The sequence below is a fragment of the Suncus etruscus genome, chromosome 6 (assembly GCF_024139225.1).
Source record: "Suncus etruscus isolate mSunEtr1 chromosome 6, mSunEtr1.pri.cur, whole genome shotgun sequence".
NCBI classification, from domain to species: domain Eukaryota; kingdom Metazoa; phylum Chordata; class Mammalia; order Eulipotyphla; family Soricidae; genus Suncus; species Suncus etruscus.
Genome location: NC_064853.1, coordinates 32,819,557 through 32,841,301, shown reverse-complemented (window position 1 = coordinate 32,841,301; position 21,745 = coordinate 32,819,557). Strand labels below are relative to the sequence as shown.

General features: G+C 43.3%; 1 protein-coding gene and 1 non-coding gene across 2 annotated transcripts in view; one reads left to right on the top strand and one right to left on the bottom strand.

The window, feature by feature from the left end:
* EIF2B3 (eukaryotic translation initiation factor 2B subunit gamma) overlaps positions 1-21,745 on the bottom strand; it is a 122,207-nt gene extending 100,462 nt beyond the window's left edge. Inside the window, exons 1-3 of the mRNA XM_049774842.1 lie at positions 21,701-21,745; positions 13,148-13,304; positions 6,074-6,219 (exon numbers count right to left, since the gene is read on the bottom strand). Coding sequence (XP_049630799.1) covers positions 6,074-6,219; positions 13,148-13,295 — 294 coding nt within the window. The 5' untranslated portion in view covers positions 13,296-13,304; positions 21,701-21,745. The remainder of the gene's footprint in view (positions 1-6,073; positions 6,220-13,147; positions 13,305-21,700) is intronic.
* Positions 18,833-18,937, top strand: LOC126013143 (U6 spliceosomal RNA). The gene has a single exon (XR_007497473.1). It is a non-coding gene; the product is annotated as a U6 spliceosomal RNA (small nuclear RNA).

Below are 21,745 nucleotides of genomic sequence, written 5' to 3'. Positions count from 1 at the left end.
TCTCAGATCTTCCCCTTGACAAAACTGTATTCAATTCTTTTCAAGCATAAAGAAAGCTGCCAAAAACAAATCCCTGGGCAAAATGAATATTTCTATGAAAGAATGACAGAGATTTGTAATTTGATAAACACATCAAACACTCGATTGAAAATAACCTGCATTTAGGTTTTAAGCATTTAAAAATAGCACAGGCTCAATCTAACAAGCTGTTTCTGGGAGGGGAAATTTCATCTGCATAGTTTTATTCTTTGTTGTAGCATGTTAGGTATTTCATAAGACATATAACAATAGTACTTTTCCTACATCAAAGGACTTAAATAACGAAACCTTAAACAACAGTGTTGGTATCATTATCCCCATTTTGCTGACTATGAAACTGAGGCAGAGGGTAAATGGGCTTGCCTGAGGACTAAGAAAGATTTCTGTCTAGATTAAATAAAACACTATTATCTCTGGAATCTCTAAACTAAGAATCCATAATATTCCTAAAAAAACTAGAAGTTGAGCTTCCACATGAGCCAGCAATACCACTTCTAGAATATACTATACCCCCCAAAAAATATACTATACCCTACAAACCCAAAAACACAATACAGAAAAGTCCTCTGCACTCCTATGTTCATTGCAGCACTATTCACAATGCCAGAATCTGAAAATAATCCATGTACCTGAGAACAGATGAGTGAATAAGGGAACTGTGATATATTTATCTACATAATGAAATATTATGCAGCTGTAAGAAAAAAAATGAAGTAATGAAGTTTACTTATATAGGGAGTATTGTGTTGAGTGGAATGAATCAAAGGGAAAGACAGAATGATCCCACTCATTTGTGGGATATAAAAAAAAAAATAAAAAGAATATTAGGGGCCGGCGAGGTGGCGCTAGAGGTAAGGTGTCTGCCTTGCAAGCGCAAGCCTAGGAAGGACCGCAGTTTAATCCCATGGCGTCCCATATGGTCCCCCCAAGCCAGGGGCAATTTCTGAGCGCTTAGCCAGGAGTAACCCCTGAGCATCAAACGGGTGTGGCCCGAAAAAAAAACAAAACAAAACAAAAAAAAAAAAACCTTAAAAAAAAAATAGGGGCCGGGCGGTGGCGCTGGAGGTAAGGTGCCTGCCTTACCTGCGCTAGCCTAGGAGACGGACCGCGGTTCGATCCCTCGGCGTCCCATATGGTCCCCCAAGCCAGGAGCGACTTCTGAGCGCATAGCCAGGAGTAACCCCTGAGCGTTACCGGGTGTGGCCCAAAAACCAAAAAAAAAAAAAAAATAATAAAATAAAATAATATTAGAGACAATAGAGACAAGGGACCAAGGGGCCAGAAAGATAGCACAGTGGTAAGGCATTTGCCTTAGACACAGAAGAACAGTGGTTCGAATCCCAGCAACACATATGGTCCCCCTAGCCTGCCAGGAGCAATTTCTGAGGAGGACCATTTCATGGTTAAAAAAAAACAAAAAACTTGCCACAAATAGTGGAGTGTAGTTAAGCAGAAAAGGGACCACTATGACAGTGATGGTTGGGAAATGATCACAATGAACAAGAACTGGGTGCTGAAACTGCAAACCAGTGTCTAAGAGGAGAGAGAAGAGAGTGATAAGAGGAAAGAGAGAGAGAGAGAGAGAAACGTCTACCACATAGAGGCAGGCAGAGGAGAAGGCAAAGGGGAAGAGAAACTGGGACATTGTGGTGAAAAATGTGCATTGGTGAAGGAATGATTGCTGGATATTGCATGATTGAAATTTAATCATGAACAACTTTGTATCTTACAGTGGTTCAATTGGAGAAATTATTTGTTAAAAAAAGCAGGGTGTCAGAGTGATAGAACAGCAAGGAGGGTATTTGCCTTGCATGTAGCCAACCTGGGTTCAATTCCCAGTATTCCATATGATCCCCTGAGTCTGCCAGGAGTAATTTCTGAGTGTGGAGCCAGGAGTAACTGAAGTGCCTCCTGTGTGCTCCCCACCATAAGAGAATCCATGAGACTTGCAATATAAGATATGTATTTCAAACCCTAGTTTTTTGTTTTGATTTGTTTTTTTTTGTTTGTTTGTTTTTTTGTTTTTTGCATTATATCCGGCTGTGCTCAGGGGTCACTCCTGGCTCCACGCTCAGAAATTGCTCCTGGCAGGCTAGGGGGACCATATGTTATGCTGAGATTCAAACCACCGTCCTTCTGTGTCTAAGGCAAATGCCTTATTGCTGTGCTATCTCTCCGGCCCCTTGATTTGCCTTTTTTTTTTTTTTTTTTTCCGGGCCATACCTGTTTGATGCTCAGGGATTACTCCTGGCCTAGCGCTCAGAAATTGTCCCTGGCTTAGGGGACCATATGGAACGCCGGGGGATCGAACCGCGGTCCTTCCTTGGCTAGTGCTTGAAGGCAGACACCTTACCTCTAGCGCCACCTCACTGCCTCCCCCATTGATTTGCTTTTTAAGGCCACAACCAGCAATGCTCAGGGGTCTTGTGGGACCATATGGAGTACTGGGGACTGAACCCAGGTTGACCATGTGCAAAGTAAGCATCTTATCCACTGTACCATTACTCTGACCCTCAAACTCTAGCTCTTTATAAGTGGGTTAAAACCACATATGTAGACAGGTAACTAGTTGGGGGGGAGGGGATAGGAAGTAGAGGAGATTGGGTCAAAGCTAGTATATCTCTGGGGATATTTTTAAGCAATTTTTCAACTGCTATAAGAAAAAAAATAGAATCTATAAGCACGTTCATGCTTTTTTTTTATCAAGATATATTTAGTGGGAATAAATCCTATTATTTTTTGTTTGTTTTGGGGCTACACCTGGCTATGCTCAAGGCTTCCTCCTGGCTATGTACACAGGAATCTCTCCTGTCAGGCTCAAGGAACTATATGGAATGACAAGGAGCTAACCCAAGTCACCTGCATGTCAGGCAATGACCTACTCACTGTACTATTACTCCGGCTCTCAAACAAGTCCTACTTATTTCTACCTCTTCAGAAGGAATATACATGCTTTTTTATTCCCCACTATCACAAATTTCTATTCTTTCTAGAAGACTCAATTAGTGAGCCAAAGATAGTACATTGCTAGGAAGGGCTCCCTAAAAACGACTCAATTATGAAGTGCCAATCTGGAGCTTTCATTCTCACACCATCAGTTCATCCAAGTAGTTTCCCAAATGTTCCTCTAGAGGGCGCATAGTACTCTTTTAGCTAACTTAAAAAAAATTACACCCCCTAACCCATTGCACTACTGCACAGTCAAATAAAAAAATACGTTTCCACTGAGATAGGTGCCATCAAGCTCTACTCAGCAAACTTTATTCTATTAACTTTATTCTATTATTATTTGATTACTAAAATGTATCTACTATGTCTTTAGTATCTAATCTGTGGTCTTTCTTTCCAATAGAACTTGAAGCATGTAACCAAAGTTTTGTGAGCCTTCCTTCCTTCCTACTTCTTTCCTTCCTTCCTTCCTTCCTTCCTTCCTTCCTTCCTTCCTTCCTTCCTTCCTTCCTTCCTTCTTTCCTTTCCTTCCTTCTTCCATCCCTCCTTCCTTTCCTTCCTTTCTCCATCCCTCCTTCCTTTCTTTCCTTCATCCCTCCCTCCTTTCCTTCCTTCTTCCACCCTTCCTTCCTTTCTTTCTTTCCTTCCTTCCTGCCTACCTTCCTTCCTTCTTTCTTTCCTCCCTCCTGCCTACCTTCCTTCCTTCTTTCTTTCCTCCCTCCCTCCCTCCCTCCCTCCCTCTCTTCTTCCCTCCCTTCCTTGAGTTCCATTTTTCTCTGTAAAGTACAGAAACAGATTTTAGCTCCTTCAGAATGTAATTGGAGAATTAAATTAAAAACTGCATTGGTTGGGGCCAAAGCGGTGGCACAGTGGTAGGATGTTTGCCTTGCACGTGGCTGACCTAGGACATACCACGGTTCAATCCTCCAGAGTCCCAGGCCAGGAGCGATTTCAGGAGCGCATAGCCAGGAGTAACCCTGAGCATCACTGGGTGTGGCTCTCCCAAAAAAACTTGCATTGGTGGTGGGAATGTTGCACTGGTGAAGGGGGATATTCTGTTATGACTGAAACCCTACTACAATCATACTTGTAATCATGGTTTTTAAATAAATATGTTATATATACTGAGAATTCTGTTTATGGGTGATTGTCCTTCCACTGTAACTTTACCTTGTCCTCTTTCTTTGCATCTTTGTTCTCATAATTAAAAATAAAAAATTTAAAAAAATGGGGCCGGAGATATAGCATAGAGGTAAGGTGTTTGCCTCTCATGCAGGTCAGTGGTTCAAATCCCGGCGTCCCATATGGTCCCCTGAGCGTGCCAGGAGCGATTTCTGAGCGTAGAGCCAGGAGTAACCCCTGAGCACTGCTGGGTGTGACCCAAAAACAAAACAAAACAAAAAAAATTAAAAAAAAATAAAGACATAACTTTTCTGATTACTATCTAATTCTTTGGCAAAGAAAGTAATGAGTAAAACCTCTTTACCTAAGATGAGTTCCATTTAATAAAAATATTAAAATAATACTGAAATGCTGATTTTTAAAATGGTCAACTAGCTGTCATATTTGTAATATTAAATAAATATACTTTATGGCAGAAGAATTAAAAAATGTTATATAAACAAACAAACAAAAAATTGAAGCCAGAGAAATAGCACAGCGGTAGGGTATTTTGCCTTGCAAGTGGCTGATCCAGGACCAACATTGGTTCGAATCCCAGCATCCCATTTGGTCCCCCAAGCCTACAAGGAGCGATTTCTGAGCACAGAGCCAGGAGTAATCCCTAAGAGTTGAACTGTCCTGAAATTGAGGAATAAACCAAGAAATAAGAAACTATGGCAAATAACCAGGATACCCAATGCCAGAAAGAGAATGGAACTCTAGAACAATGGTGAAGAAGTTCCAGAGCTGATGGGAGAATGAGTGGTGGTGGTGGTGGGGTACTTTCTCAAAGAGAAAAAGTAAAGGGACTGCAGCAATAGCACAGTAAGTAGGGCATTTGCATTGTGCATGGCCAACCCGGATTCAATTCCCAGCACCTCACATAGTCCATCAAACCTGCCGGGAGTGACTTCTGAGGGCAGAGTCAGGAGTAACCCTTGAGCACTGCCAGGTGCAAATGAAATGGCCAGACTATACATCCAGTCCAGACCTGCTAGGACTTTTATACTGCAAAAGGGAGTGGAATTTTTGCAAATTTGTATACTTTGTAATGAACTTCTCATTACAGAGTCAACTCATTTCTATCATCACACATTCATTATGCTTGTTCACAGATCTTTTAATATAGAAGGCGTATCTTTTTATAAAGATGAACTATTATTACTCAGAATATTGGAAACTCAGTGACTTGACAACTGTGAACATCTAAATCTTCACTAATAATCAAACTGAAAAGTAGTTGAGAGCACATAGGCTGTTCAAAGAATGTGATTCAAAAATATACTTAAGGTGGGGGCATGTATGGGCTACACATAGTATTTGGGATCATCATGGATCAAATCAGGGTCAGATGCATGAAGGGCAATCATATTAAACCCTGTACTATCTGTCTGGCCCACAGGTCTTTTAAAGCAATGATATAGGACTGGAGAGAGAGAGCTCAAGGAGCATGTGCTCTGTAAGCAGGCCTGGGTTCAATCCCAGCACAGCCTAGATTGGTTCCCTGAGCACCACCTGGACTAAGTCCAGTTCTTCAAGACAGGAGCTGAGAACACTGATTGATGAGTGTCCCTGAACTCCCCCACCCCTCCCATCCAAAAGAAACTGTAAACTGGAACATGCTAGGAAAATGGCAACTATAAAATGTACTGTGCTGAAAAAAAGCAGTAAAATGTTATCTTATTTAATAAACTATCAAAGTGGGGCCAGAGCGGTGGTGCATTTGCCTTGCACGCACTAACCTTGGACAGACCGAGGTTCAATCCCCTGACGTCCCATATGGTCCCCCAAGCCAGGAGCGATTTCTGAGCACACAGCCAGGAGTAACCCCTGAGTGTCACCGATTGTGGCTCAAAAACAAAAACAACAACAACAAAAATAAATAAATAAAAGTAAACTATCAAAGTCAGGAAATGGTTCTCACCTTAAGTTTTGGATATATGTGGCGCAGAGAATCTGCAGTTCCCATGTCAGCTTCATCAGAAATACACACAATATCTGTCTTCATTTTCATCTTCAGTTCTGCACTTAGCGCCTTTTGGACATCTCTGGTTGTAATGACAATGACCTCTATAGCACAAAAGAATAAAAAAGAAAATAATGGCAAAACTTTCATCATTTGTATAATGGCCTTGTTATTTCAATTAGATTTAGTCTATCATTTGTTCTTCTTTATTTTATTTTATTTTATTTTATTTTTTGCTTTTTGGTGACACTCAGGGGCTATTCCTGGCTATGTGTTCAGAAATTGCCCCTGATGATATCCATCCATATCCTAGGATTATATCCGTCCTAGGTTAGCACGTGCAAGGTAAATGCCCTACCACCTGCTGCACCGCTCCGGCCCTACTCTGCCTTTTGTATCAGTATCAATTATTACTATCAAGCCTTCTCAATGTAGTTTACTTGCATTCTCTCAATTAGTAGAGCAAACACATTTTACAAGTGAGAAAATTTGAATGAAAGCGAAAAAGTTTCCATAAGATGATTCTTGGAATTGTATATAAAAGTGTTTCCTTAGGATTGTTCTGTGACTTTTGCCCCACCTAACCCTTCCAGGTGGGGCGCTGTGGAGTTGGCAATAAATAGCTTGAGGGACAGGAGTGAGGGGTCCTTCTGTGAAAAGCTGCTGGCTGCAGGAGGATTCTCTGGCTCTCCTTGCCCGATCTTTTAAACCCTATCGTTCTTGTCTGTGTGGATTATTACTTGCTGCGGATAAATATTACCAAGGTCTTCCCCCGAAAGGGGACAAGGGGATGGGAAGTAATTTCTCATTCTGGGGACTGTTCTTGGATTCACAAATACCCAGCCAAGATAACGGCGAAGATATCTTGCAGTAACTTTGTTCAGCCATACAACTAGTAGCAGAACTAGTGAATACATGATCTGAGATAAAACTAAAGTCTGTATTATTCATATTAATGACTCAGTACAAGTTATTTCTGCTATCAGAAGAGCATTCATCAGAGCATATACAAGATGAATCACATCTAAAATCTCCTTTCACTACAAAGAGCTGTCATTATTTCCTATAGTAAGTGTTTTCCTGAGGATCACAATGAATCCTAGCAAGGGGTACCTTATCTATGTAGCTATCAGCCAAAGATAGAAAACTTTGGATTGTTATCATGAAGTTTGGGTATGCATTATAATTTATTGCATACCCAAATAATATGCTGCTAATGTCTGAAGATCAATGTTAGCATTTCTAAAATAGTATAATTTCTACTTTTTCCATGATAGTGCTCCAAGTTACAATGATATCTCTTTCAAGGTTATCCATCCTTTCTTTCTTGATATATCCAGCTGTGCTCAATGCTGACTCCTGGCTCTGTGCTCAAAAATCACTCCTGGAGGGCTGAGGGTACATACCATAAGAATATCAGGGATCAAACCTAGGTGAGTCACATGAAAGGCAAGTGCCCTATCCTCTAAAGTATCTCTCTGGTTCCTTTTTTTTTTCCTACTTTCTTCTCTTCCTTGCCACCTCTTTGTCAAATCATTTACCAATAATCCTTCCTTTTATCTTCTTTATTCTTCTTCCTACTTAATTTTTTTATTTAACCAACTTTATTACATACATGGTTGTATTTGGGTTTCCTACCTTGATTTTTTTTTTTTTTTTTTTTTTTTTTTTTTTTTTTTTTGTGGTTTTTGGGTCACACCCGGCAGTGCTCAGGGGTTATTCCTGGCTCCAGGCTCAGAAATTGCTCCTGGCAGGCACGGGAGGACCATATATGGGACGCCGGGATTCGAACCGATGACCTCCTGCATGAGAGGCAAACGCCTTACCTCCATGCTATCTCTCCGGCCCCCTACCTTGATTTTTTTAATATTAATTAAAATTTCCTCCCCTGGGACCGGAGCAACAGCATATTCATACATTACTTGCCCTGCATCAGCACTACTGAGTGTAGGCCAAAAAATTTTTTTTAAACAAACAAAAGATTTTCCCAGGCAGGAGTGATAGTACAGTGGATAGAGCATTTGCCTTGCATGCTGCCGACTTGGATTCGATCCCTACCATTTCATATGGTCCCCTAAGTCTGTCAGGAGTGATTTCTGAGTACAGAGTCAGAAGTAACCCCTGAGTGCTGCCGGCAGTGGACCAAAAAATAAAACAAAACAAAACAATAGAAAGATTTCCCTTCCCTTCTCCCTTACTATTGTTGATATGCCCAGAAGTCACATTTGTTGTGGCTAAGACTCCCAAATGTTACTACTTGTGTCCATATTTCATGATGTGGAGAAGTGCCAGGCATCAAATTTGTAGCTTCATGCCTGGAAGGCACGTGTTAGACCACTAAGTCACAATATTGAGTCCTTCCAGACTGAGTCTCTAACTCATTTATTTACACAATGAAAAATATATATTTAATAAAGAACAAACAGTCATTGGAAACTCCTAAATGAACTCAACATGGTTCCTATTCTTAAGAAATTTAGATATTAATATGGAGAAATTTGGACATGGGAATGATTAAGAAAGACCATGAAGAAATGAAGATGGCCTGGCTAAACTCAGGTCCAACCAAAATTTTCTTAGGACATAATGCATGGGAAAAGCTGGTGATGCAAAGCTGAATCAGATGCAAAATCTGCTCTCAGGGGAATGAGCCTCCATGCCACTAACCATGGCAAAAACAGGTCTTCATTGAACTAGAGGCGCCAGAGGGATAGCGGTGGTAGAGCATTTGCCTTGCATGAGACCGACCTGGGTTCGATCCCCAGCATCATTTATGGTCTCCTGAGCCTGCCAGAAGTGATTCCTGAGTGCAGAGCCAAGAGTAACCTCTGAGCGCCGCCGCCGGTGTGACCCCCACCCCTCCCCCCAAAAAAGAACTAGAAAAAGTGTGACGGAAGAATAAAAGACCGACTGGAGAGGTAGTAGAGCAGGTAGGGCACTTGCCTTGTACATCTCTGACCCAAATTCAATTCCTGGCACCTCAGAGAGTCCCCCAAGCCCACCAGGAGTAATTCCTGAATGTAGAGCCAGGAGTAACACTAAATACCACTAGATGTGGCTCAAAAACAAACCAAAATAAGCATAAAAGACAGAGTGATTAATACCACTGAGTTTCAAAGAAAAGATAATATTCCCATTTGGTGAAGAGGTCGTTTTAGATAGAAAAGAGTGTAAGGTGAAACTTTAAATGTATGACAGTTCTTTTGCATAGAGATAAAAAATTTGGGGCCAGAGAAATACCACAGCGGTAAGGCATTTGCCTTGCATGCCGCCACCCCGGGATGGACCGGGTTTAATTCCTGGCATTCCGTATGGTCCCCCGAGCTTGCCAGGAGCAATTTCTGAGCACAGAGCCAAGAGTAACTCCTAAGCATTGCTAGGTGTGGCCCCAAAACCAATAAATAAATAAAAATTGAGAAAAGAAAAGAAAGGACAAGATTATGATATACCCTGAAAAATCATGAACAATACAGAGTAAATACAAACCAGCTGGGGTGGGGCAAAAGAACATCCAGCAGTGCTCAGGGATAATTCTTTGCTCTATGCTCAGGAATCATTCCTCCAGGGCTTAGGGGACCAGATTGGGTGCTAGGGATTGAACCCAGGTTGGCCATGTGCAAGACAAACACCCTACCTGCTGTTCTATTGCTCTGGCCTAAAAGCAAAGTATTTTAAAAAGCATCAAGATATGTCCTTCTGGGGCCGGGTAGGTGGCGCTGGAGGTAAGGTGTCTGCCTTGCAAGCGCTAGCCAAGGAAGGACCGCGGTTCGATCCCCCGGCGTCCCATATGGTCCCCCCAAGCCAGGGGCGATTTCTGAGCGCTTAGCCAGGAGTAACCCCTGAGCGTCAAACGGGTGTGGCCCAAAAACAAACAAACAAAAAAAAAAAGATATGTCCTTCTGTAACTGAGATCTAAAACCAAAACGAAACAAACAACAACAAGAACAAAACCCTCTCTTTTAAAACATTTCTTCCAGGAGATAATTTAGAGATCTAGAGCAATTGCTTTGCATATGGGTGGCTCAGGTTTGCTCCCTGGCACTCTATAGTTTCTGAGCACTGCCAGTACTAGCATTAAGCTAGTAGACCCAAGCTCTGCTAGATATGGTCCCAAATTGAAAAAAATAATAAACATTAGGACCAGAGCAATAGCACAGCGGGTAGAGCATTTACCTTGCATGCAGTCAACCAAGATTTGATCACTAGCATCCCATATGGTCTCCTAAGCCTGCCATGAGTAATTTCTGAGCACAGAGCTAGAGTAGTCCCTGAGTGCCACCGAGTGTGGCCTTTTCAAATAAAAAACAACAAAAGGCACACCAAAAAACTTCACAAAGGGGCTGGTGCAATAGCACAGCCATAGGGTGTTTGCCTTACATGCAGCAGATCCAGGACATACCTGGTTGGATCCCCAGCGTCCCATATGATCCCCCCCCGGAACAATTTCTGAGCGTATAGCCAGGAGTAACCCCTGAGCATCACTGGGTGTGGCCCAAAAACCAAAAACAAAAATAAAACCCTCACAAAAACAAACAAAAAAGATGTATCAAAGTTGAAACCATTAGTAAACAAAAAAATCATGTCTCAATAGTAATGTCATAGGTAGGGATACAGTTCAGTGGTAGGTTACATATCTGAGGCTCTGACTTCAATTCTCAACACACAACAAAACAAGACACAGGAATGGCATATTGACCAGTATTTCTTTCTTTATGCACGAGTGCGTGTGTGTGTATTTGTGTGTGTACACACAATCAGTAGTGCACAGGGCTTACTTCCTACTTTATGCTGAGATCACTTCTGGTGGGACTGAGGGGACCCTATCTGGTACTGGGGACTGAACTTAGGTCAGCCCAGTGCTAGGTAAGTACCCTGCCCACTTACGTCTCTGGCCTCTTGACCAGTATTTCTCAATTTTTGTCCAACTATGGCACTCTGACCTGGTTTGCTTCCTGTGATTCCCATCCTACTAACACCCTAGTTTTGTGTCATGGTTCTCCAGTTATACAATTTTCACCTGTGGTCCCAGGTAATATCTTAGAAGTTTGCAGAGGGCCATACAGCTAAGGTTGGGAAATGCTAATATACACTACTGCATAGAAATATTAATGGGTCTGTTTCACGAAGGCAATTCTTTTATTTGTTTATTTTCATTTTGGGTCACATTTGGTGATGCTCAAGGGTTCCTGGTGGTACATGGGGGAACCATATGGGATGCAGGGATCAAACCTGGGTCAGTGCATGCAAGACAAGCACCTACCTGCTGTACTATCAATCCGGTTCCAGGGAGGTAGTTCTTATACTTGAAATAAGTCCTTTTATTTGCAGGGTGGAGAGGTAGAGAGGAAGCCACACCCAGTGGTGCTCAGGGCTTTTTCCTGGCTCTGCACCCAGGGAACACTCCTGGTGAACATGGGGGACAATATGGGATGCCCACAATCAAACCTGAATTGGCCTTTGCAAGGTGCTATCACTCTAGCTCCATAATGATCAGTTTTTAGACAGAAAACCTACTATGCCAACAGAAACCATCTGTTATATCTGAAGCCATTCTTGAATCCCTCAGGTAGAGAAGGCAACTTCCATAGCAGAGTGAGAGTACAGCGGGTAAGGTGTTTGCCTTGCTTGTAGTTGACTTGAATTAGATACCTGGCATCTCATATGTTCCTTTAGCCTATCTAGAGAGATCCCCGAGTGCAGAGTGAGAGAAGAAGCTATAATCACTAGCAGGTAAGATCTAAAAACAAAACCAAACTAACCACAACAATCAAAAACAAACAAAAATAAAAAGGCAGAAGCTGGAGTGATAGATGTACAGCAGGTAGGGCCACCTGGGTTCCATTCCAGTATCCCATATGTCCTCCTGAGTCTACCAGGAGTGGTTTCTGAACTTATAGCCAGGAATAACCCCTCAGGGCTTATGGGTTTGGCCCCCAAAACAAGCAAACATGTATATTTTTTAAAGAAGGGCAACTTCAGTTATTTCCAAATGTTGATAATGTGCTATATTTAATACATTATACAATGATAATATATTTATATGTGTTTCTCTGTAATAATTCTTTTTTGGGGACTGGAGAAATAGCATGAAGGTAAGGCGTTTGCCTTGCATGCAGAAGGTCAGTAGTTCGAATCCCAGCGTCCCATATGGTCCCCTGAGTCTGCCAGAAGCTACTTCTGAGCATAGAGCCAGGAGTAACCCCGAGCGCTGCCAGGTGTGACCCAAAAAACAAAAACAAAAAAAAACTTAAAAAATACGGGGCCGGAGAGATAGCATGGAGGTAAGGCGTTTGCCTTTCATGCAGAAGGTCATCGGTTCAAATCCTGATGCCCCATATGGTCCCCCGTGCCTGCCAGGAGCAATTTCTGAGCCTGGAGCCAGGAATAACCCCTGAGCACTGCCGGGTGTGACCCAAAAACCACACACAAGAAAAAATAAATAAATAAATAAATAAATAAATAAAAATAATTCTTTTGGGGGGGTTAGGCCACTCCCAGTAGTGTTCGGGGTTTACTCCTGACTCTGTACTTAGGAATCACTGCTGGGGGGCTTGAAGGACCATACAAGAGGCCAGGAACTGAACCTGGGTCGGCTACATGCAAAGTAAGCATCCTACCCACTGTACTAAGGTTCCAACCCTCTCTACTTTAGGATCTAAACTTTAAGATTCTAGAATTCAGAGCCTGGTTCACCATTTCAATTCCGTTTTCCAGTGTTTATTACCCAATACATATAGTTTCTCAGTAAAATTTGACAATAAGGCACCTGAATATTTACTGTTTTCTTCTGGTATTTGGAAAGGTACACTGTGAATTCTTGCAGAGACTGGCTTCGAAACAGTGCTTTCTTTTTCAACTTTTGTCATACAGCAAGATTATGCTAACGCTCCTAATTTAAAGAGATCAGTTTCTAGTCCAACACTAGGTCTTAGCCTTTTTTCATTTATCCAGTCTCAGCCTCACAAATCTGATACAAAAATGGGATCAAACACCCTGGAAGTTTTATGAGGACATCTAATTGCCACAGATCACCTTCAAATCCAACGCGCTCAAGCAGGTTCAACGGGTACCAAATTAAAGGTTTGTTTCCAACCGGAAGCAGAGGTTTGGGAATGCTGGAAGTCAGGTCTGTCATTCGAGATCCTCCTCCAACCGCCATCACTACTGCTTGAAATTCCATCTTTGCACACTGCAAGCACAAAGAAAAATGATTAATTGCAAAGAAAATTCTAGCATTATAGTATTTTTTTTGAGGGGGGGGGGTCACACCTAGCATTGTTCAGGGATTACTTCTGGCTCTACGATCAGAAATCACCCCTGGCAGGCATGGGGGACTATCTGGCATGCCAGGATCCGAACCACTGTCCTTCTGCATGCAAGGCAAATGCCTTACCTCCATGCTATCTTTTTTTTAATTTTTTTTTTTTTTTTGGTCACACCCGGCAGTGCTCAGGGGTTATTCCTGGCTCCAGGCTCAGAAATTGCTCCTGGCAGGCACGGGGGACCATATGGGACGCCGGGATTCGAACCGATGACCTCCTGCATGAAAGGCAAACTCCCTACCTCCATGCTATCTCTCCGGCCCCTTTTTTTTAATTTTTTTAATTTTTAATTATGAGAACAAAGATACAAAGAAAGAAGACAAGGTAAAGTTACAGTGGAAGGACAATCACCCATAACATAATTCTCAGAAGAAGTCCCCTTGCTGTTATCTTAACTTTGAACTTTCAGCCAAAGAACATTAAGATAAATAAAACAGAATCCATGTACAGTTACTTTGTCCCTCAAGTCCCCAGATTGTAACACATTATAATATTTCTTAACAACACACAAGGCAATCTAAAGCCATAAAACTTACATAACTCCTTAAACATTAGAGGCATAGTATTTTTTACATTTCCATGTACATGCATATTAGCATAAGTTAACCTCAAATTTTAAGTGTTTTTTTTTTTTTTTAAGGATTAGAGTCAAAGGAGCACAGTAAAAATGGTGGTAGAGTGGCAATTGTTGTTTGCATAGGCCCACCAAAATATGAGAGACATGGAAAGGAATAACCTTGGCTTAAATACAAAGAGACCCTACCCCTGAAGTTTCCTGGCATAAGACCAACTCTAGGCTCCAGGCAAGTTAGATCGTCCAATCCAAGACATTGTCCGTAGTGCCAACACACTTTTCACACAGTCTCTGTTGTTGATATCATGTTTCTGTATTAAAGATCCTGGAATCTGCATATCCTACATTGAAGTCAGAATGTGGAGTGTCCTCTCGTTTCACCTCACCATTAAAGGGCAATGCAGGAAGCCCTGTCCTGTAAACAGGTCGTTGTTGGTAAGTCTTCTTAGTGTTAAGGGAAGTCTCTTTTGAGCAGGTCGATGTCTGAGCAGTGGTAGGGTCTTCCATGGTAGAGGATTGCTTCCAGGTGGTGTTACAGAAAAACCTGGATGTGTCGTGGATGGTTTCCCTGGTTCAGGGGTGAATGGAAAATGCCCTTTCTTCGGAGCCCTGTGCCAGGTCATTATGTCAATGTTCAGGGTGTAAGGTCCCTTTGCACTACAAGATTTGTGTATTCCAATCTCTATTAGATAGGATCTTATTTGTATGTATAGTATTTTCTCATTTTAATGTGCCTATGCAAAAAAGGAGTAATGCCACGTGGCGTTATTGGTGCATATGGGGAACATAAAAACAAGTCCAATAATCCCTATGACATGGTTCAATCATAAGCATTAAACTGGGGGACTCTTTCACCAAAATTCCTTGTTGAACAGCTCATAAAGAGAAGATAAAAAGTGGTTAGAATAGTCACTGTAGGGGCCAGGCGGTGGCGCTAAAGGTAAGGTGCCTGCCTTGCCTGCGTTAGCCTTGGACGGACCCGCGGTTCAATCCCCCGGTGTCCCATATGGTCCCCCAAGCCAGGAGCAACTTCTGAGCACATAGCCAGGAGTAACCCCTGAGCATTACCGGGTGTGGCCCAAAAACCAAAAAAAAAAAAAAAAAAAAAGAATAGTCACTGTATAAGAGAATATTTAGTAAGACTTATAGTTGTCAGGGAAAAACACAAAATATTCTAAAGACATATGTGTCCATTTTATGTCTTTTGAAACAGTTCGGGTTGTTACACACAATGCATGGCTTTGGTCTGTGATTAGGATTGTGCAATACTGAAGTTAAAAAGAGTAATGTGGGTTAGTGATGCTTGGGGCGGGTGAGAGAGTTAAGGAGTAAAAATGAGCTTTGAAGGGATGTGGGAAAGGGCAGAATACAAGATGGACATTCTGGATACGCAAAACATAACATAAAGATAAGAAATACTCTTAATACAAGCAGTGCAAGGTTTTCATATGCTGAGTGGTAAGAAATTGCCAGTGACAAACAGCGCAACCGAGCAAATCTCAGCAAACCCCAAGGTAGGACCAACCATTTCTGGCCGCCTGGGCTGCCACCCCAGAAGGCCTGGAGGCCGGGGGCAGAAGAGGGGAAGGCTGGGAGCCTATCAAGGCTCCCAGTGTACCCAAGTTAGGGAGAAGGCCTTCCACATGGGGTCTCCCCCAACCCCATGCAGGCTAGAGCTAGCCTCCAGCTCAAGAGAGGATCGAGAGAGAGCCGGAAGCCAGGATCTGCCCGCCCTACACCCTGTGCCCTTCCCTCCCTAGAGCTGAGGGAAGGGCGGGGAAAGCTTGGGACCCCATCCAGCTGGGACCCCCGACACCCACCTTGTCTGGCCGCCTGGGCTGCCACCCCAGAAGGCCTGGAGGCCGAGGGCAGAAGAGGGGATGGCTGGGAGCCTATCAAGGCTCCCAGCCATGCTATCTTTTTTAACAGTATTTTAAACCACAGTGCCTAAATAAAATTAAAAGCAAAATCAAAGCACATACACTAGCCTATTTTTTTTTTTTCGGTTTTTGGGCCATACCCGGCAGTGCTTAAGGGTTACTCCTGGCTGTCTGCTCAGAAATAGCTCCTGGCAGGCACAGGGGACCATATGGGACACCGGGATTCGAACCAACCACCTTTGGTCCTGGATCGGCTGCTTGCAAGGCAAACGCCGCTGTGCTATCTCTCCGGGCCCACACTAGCCTATTTTTACATAGATCACATGGATGTCAAATGCATCACTTCCAACTCCAATAACCAGAATAGAAAGGTTCATTCACACAAGGGAGAAAGTAGCATGTCTTGCACACTCAGGATATAAGTTTGAACCTGGAAATGCATCCCTCTTTTTTCCCCACCATTAGCAGACTTCAGCAGCACTGGTAGCTGGCCTAAAGACTTTCCCGCTAATTTGTCTAAAATGAAAAGGTTCATCCACTCCAGTGATGCTTAACCTTCACCTTTATCATATCCCCTTAATCACCAATACCTACTCTCATCTCTACCCTGGGGAACAGGATGGAAGAAAAAAGAATCTTGCCTTTGCCTTTTTGAGGCTCTTGAAATTACACAGAAAAACTCAGGACATTTCAAAATTCATTACAACCATGGCAAGGATATTTCTAATATGCTGTACACTTGAGAAGATAATAGTAAAGGTAACAGTTATCTTCCTTAGAAAAGATAAGGAAAATTGGAGCTGGAGCAGTGGTGCAAGCGATCCCCCAGTGTCCCATATGGTCCCCCAAGCCAGGAGCTATTTCTTTCTTTCTTTTTTTTTTTTTTTTTTTGGTTTTTGGGTCACACCCAGCAGCACTCAGGGGTTACTCCTGGCTCTACAGTCAGAAATCACTCCTGGCAGGCTCGGGGAACCATATGGGATGCCAGGATTCAAACCACTGTCCTTCTGCATGCAAGGCAAATGCCCTACCTTCATGCTATCTCTCCGGCCCCAGGAGCCATGCGTATAGCCAGGAGTAACCCCTGAGCGTCACCGGGTATAAACCCCCCCAAAAACAAAAGATAAGGAAGATTGTACAGGAAATTAATGCTTGAACTGACTCTTGAAGAAGTTAAACAAGTGGACTTCTGTTATGTGAGTTCTTTGTCTTTGAAACAATTTTTTTGAAACTTCTGACTGAGATCAGAGCAATAGCACTGCAGTTAGGATGCCTGCCTTGCACAGAATGACTTGAATTCAATCCCCAACACCCTAGAATCTAGGGCCTAGATGGTCTCCCATGCCTGCCAGGAATGATTCCTGAATGCTGAGCCAGGAGTAACCCTAGGCATTGCCGGTGTGGCAAAAAATGAAAACAAGAAAGCAACATCAAAAAAAAAAAAAACAAAAAAAAAACTTCAGACTAAGGGCCAGAGATATAGTACAGTGAGTAGGGCATTTGCATGAGACTAATCTGGGTTCAATCACCAGCATCCCATATGGTTCCCTGAGCACTGCCAGGGGTGATTCCTGAGGGCAGAGTCAGGAGTAACCCCTGAACATTGCTGAGTGTTGTCCTAGCCTCCTTCCATTCCCCCCAAAAGAAAAATAACCTTCTGAATAGAATAACAAAAAACAAGCATAGTGGGTCTCTCGAAAGTCTGAAATGACTTAATATTACTCAAATAATGCAGTCACCTGCTCCAGTCTACACTACTTCCAACCATAAAGAATATTATTATAAACACAAATGTAGGCTCATACCTGCACCTAGATTTTCAGGTCAGTTACAAAAACAGCCAATTTAATATAGTTCTTCAAACTCAGGATAAGAAATCAACCTGGTTGACTTTCAAAAGAATCACTTTACAGAAGCTACTACAGAGCAGAGGTTCAGCAAAAGAGCATAAACCCATAAATGGAGGCCGGAGAGATAGCACAGCAGTAAGGCCTTTGCCTTAGGCGCAGAAGGACGGTGGTTCAAATCCCAACATCCCATATGGTCCCCCAAGCCTGCCATTTCTGAGCATAGAACCAGGAGGAACCCCTGAGCGCTGCTGGTGTGACCCAAAAAAACCAAAACAACAACAACAACAACAACAACAACAACAAATACATAAAGGACTGGAGTGATAGCACAGTAGTAGGGGATTTGACTTGCATGCGGCCAACACAGGACAGACCAGGTTCGATCCTTGGTATCCCATATGGTCCAGTCTCCCCCACCCTCTGCCCCCAGCCTGCCAGGAGTGGTTTCTGAGCCAAGAGCCAAGATTAACCCCTGAGTAGCGCAGGGTGTGGCCAAAAAAAAATTGAAAAGTACTTAAGCAGAGGCCGCAGAAATAGCATAGTGGTAGGATGTTTGCCTTGCACTCGGTCAACCCAGAACAGACCCAGATTCGATCTCCAGCATCCCATATGATCCCCCAGCCTGCCAAGAGTGATTTCTGAACAAATCAGTGATTTGCTTTGCAAGCAGCTGACCTGGGTTCTATCCCTGAACCACATATGACACCCTGAGACTACCAGGAATAAGTTAAGTTCTAAGGGCAGAACTAGTTATAAGTCCTGAGCATCACCAGGTATAGCCCCCAAAACAAACAAAAATAATAATAAAATAAAAGTAGTTTGGATCAGGCAGGATATGGCGAAATGCATATCTTACATGAATTTGATTACCAGCATTTAAAAAATGAAAGTACGGGGCCAGAGAGATAGCATGGAGGTAAGGTGTTTGCCTTGCATGTAGAAGGATGGTGGTTTGAATTCTGGCATCCCATATGGTCCCCTGAGCCTGCCAGGAGCAATTTCTGAGTGCAGAGCCAGGAGTAACCCCTGAGCGCTGACATGTGTGACCCAAAAACCAAAAAAATAAAAAATAAGAAGAAAATGAAAGTACTGTGCTCGCTTCGGCAGCACATATACTAAAATTGGAATGATAGAGAAGATTAGCATGGCCACTGCGCAAGAATGACACGCAAATTTGTGAAGCGTTCCATATTTTAAAAAATATAAAAGTACTCCTTGGCTTATAATAAATGATATTCGTTTAAATACAAATGTCAATACAATATTCAGAAAAAAATTTTTTTCAAATTGTCAAATAATGTCCCATTATTTACCATACTGTAGTAAAGATTTTGTGTCTCCCATCTATATTTATTTGTGGTTTTTTGGGCCACATCCAGTGGTACTCAGGGGTTACTCCTGGATCTGTGCTCAGAAATCCCTCCTGACATGCTTGGGCGGAGGGACATATGGGATGTCAGGAATCAAACCCAGGTCTGTCTCATGTAGGCCACGTGCAAGGCAAACACCCTACTGCTGTGCTATCTCTTTGGCCCTTCCCATCAATATTTAAACTACAGAGGCCAGAGCAATAGCATAGCAGGTAAGGTGCTTGCCTGGCACAAGGCTGACTAAATTTAATTTCTGCCACCATATGGTCCTCATAGCACCACCAGTAGTGATCCCTGAGTGCAGAGCCAGAAGTAAACCCTGAACTCCAAAACCAAGCCAAGCCAAAAAACAAAAAACAAAACAGTTCACCCAAAGCACAAAGTGAAGGTCCGATACAACTTTAACAACTTCAAAATAAGGCCATTTTCACTTCCCAAAGCAGGATAATGAAAAAGTATTGCCTTGGATTGGAATTCAACTTCAATTTGGGGCCAGAGCAGTGGCGCAAGCAATAAGGCATCTGCCTTGCACTTGCTAGCCTAGGACAGACCATGGTTTGATCCCCCAGCGTCTGATATGGTCCCCCAAGCCAGGAGCGATTTTTGAGCACATAGCCTTGAGCGTCACCGGGTGTGGCCCAAAAAAACAAAAAGCAAAACAAAAAAATAAAAAAACTACCCCAAACTTCAATTTGGTACTACCGAATTCCCATCCTATTTGATGCTATTATAGTAAGAGCACTAGCACCCTAAGAGTCAAAAGACTCGAGTGTAAGTTCTGTTTTTGTTTTTGTTTTGTTTTGGGGGACACACCTGGAGGTGCTCAGGGGTTACTCCTGGCTATCTGCTCAGAAATAGCTCCTGGCAGGCACGGGGGACCATATGCAACGCCGGGATTCGAACCAACCACATTAGGTCCTGGATCGGCTGCTGGCAAGGCAAACACCACTGGGCTATCTCTCCGGTCCCGAGTGTAAGTTCTGGATCTTACTAGGGATCTAACAAACACTCTACATCCTCAAATTCTAGAAGGGAGCCTCCTGATTAAATTCACAGATCCCACAGCTAGCCTGTCTGGATTAGAATTCTAGCTCAACCCTAAATTAGCATGGCAACTAAGGCAAATTAACTATACAAAGGACACAAAATAATCCAATCCTAGGTAGGCATTATATAAATGATCATTTTTAATTTTTTATTAACTTTTTTTTTTTTTTTTTGGATTTTGGGCCAAAGTCAGCAATACTCAGGTGTTAATCCTAGCATTACTTTCAGGGATCACTCCTGGTGATACCCCGGGGAACCAATATGGGATGCTGAGGATTGAATCTGCTTCGGTTGCATGCAAGGCAAACATCCTACTCACTTTACTACAGCTCTGGCCCCATAAATGATCGTTCTTTAGAAAGAATCCCTGTGCCAACAGAAACCATCTGAAGGATAATTCTAGAATATTTTTTTTTATTTTTTATTTTTTTTGGGTTTTGGGCCACCCCGGCGTTGCTCAGGGGTTACTCCTGGCTGTCTGCTCAGAAATAGCTCCTGGCAGGCACGGGGGACCATATGGGACACCGGGATTCGAACCAACCACCTTTGGTCCTGGATCGGCTGCTTGCAAGGCAAACGCCATTGTACTATCTCTCCGGGCCCTAATTCTAGAATATTGATGGTCTTGCTACCTTCCTCTGATGCCTAGCAAGCAACCACTTATTAAACTGTGAAGCCTCAGTTGATGACTGACCAGGCTTGGACCTGAAAAGACTTCCCAGCCTGTTTCATCACTTGATGAAAAACTGTTTCTTTCCCCTCTCGTGCTCCCACTTACCTCCTTGCACACACGAGAGCTGTCTTTAAGTATTTGGTTGCACAATGTTTATAATAAATGTCCATATTTGTGGGATCCCTGCATCCTAGCAACCATCCCGTGGTAGAGCCCACACCCATTTGATGCCAGGCGCTCAGGCAGTGAGAGTGAATCGAGCATCTGGGACCCTCACCCACCACCACGCATAACACTGCCAAGCTGGATGGATGTGTGCAGAAGGGCATGCATGGGCCAGGATGGGAGGCCAGCCGGGGATAAACATGAACTTAATTAACAAATCAGGGTACCAGGGCCACTGTGCAACAACCAAGCCTCTCACCTCTTAGATGCTCTGAGCATCCCAGACACGCCTCCGTCCCAGCTCTCCCCAAGTGGGACCCCAAAAGCAGATCATCTTATGTTTGTAGTAGCTACTGCTTTGAGTCTAGTATACTGCCCTGCACCTCAACTACTGAAATCAGGCAGCAGGAATGAATGAAGCGCTTGCTAAAGAAAAAGCAGGGACGCTCACAGCCAGCTGGCGGGCGTCAGGTCCCGGGTGTGGGGGTTCCCCTCCCCAAAACTTGGTTTCTCCACCAGGGAGCCTCAGAGAGCTTTTAATCCTCCTTCCAAGCTCCCTCATTCCTCCACCTGGCTCCGCGATCGGTTCAGGAACACTCGAGCAGAAAGGAAGATTCTGGGCTCGGCATCCCCTCTGGGTCTCCCCCACCCACCCTTCTCCCTCCGTTCACTGCGGGGTTCGGGGGGTCCCGCGCGCGGCTCACCCTCCACCTGCAAGCAGGTCGCGGCCCGCTCAGCTCCAGGTGTCC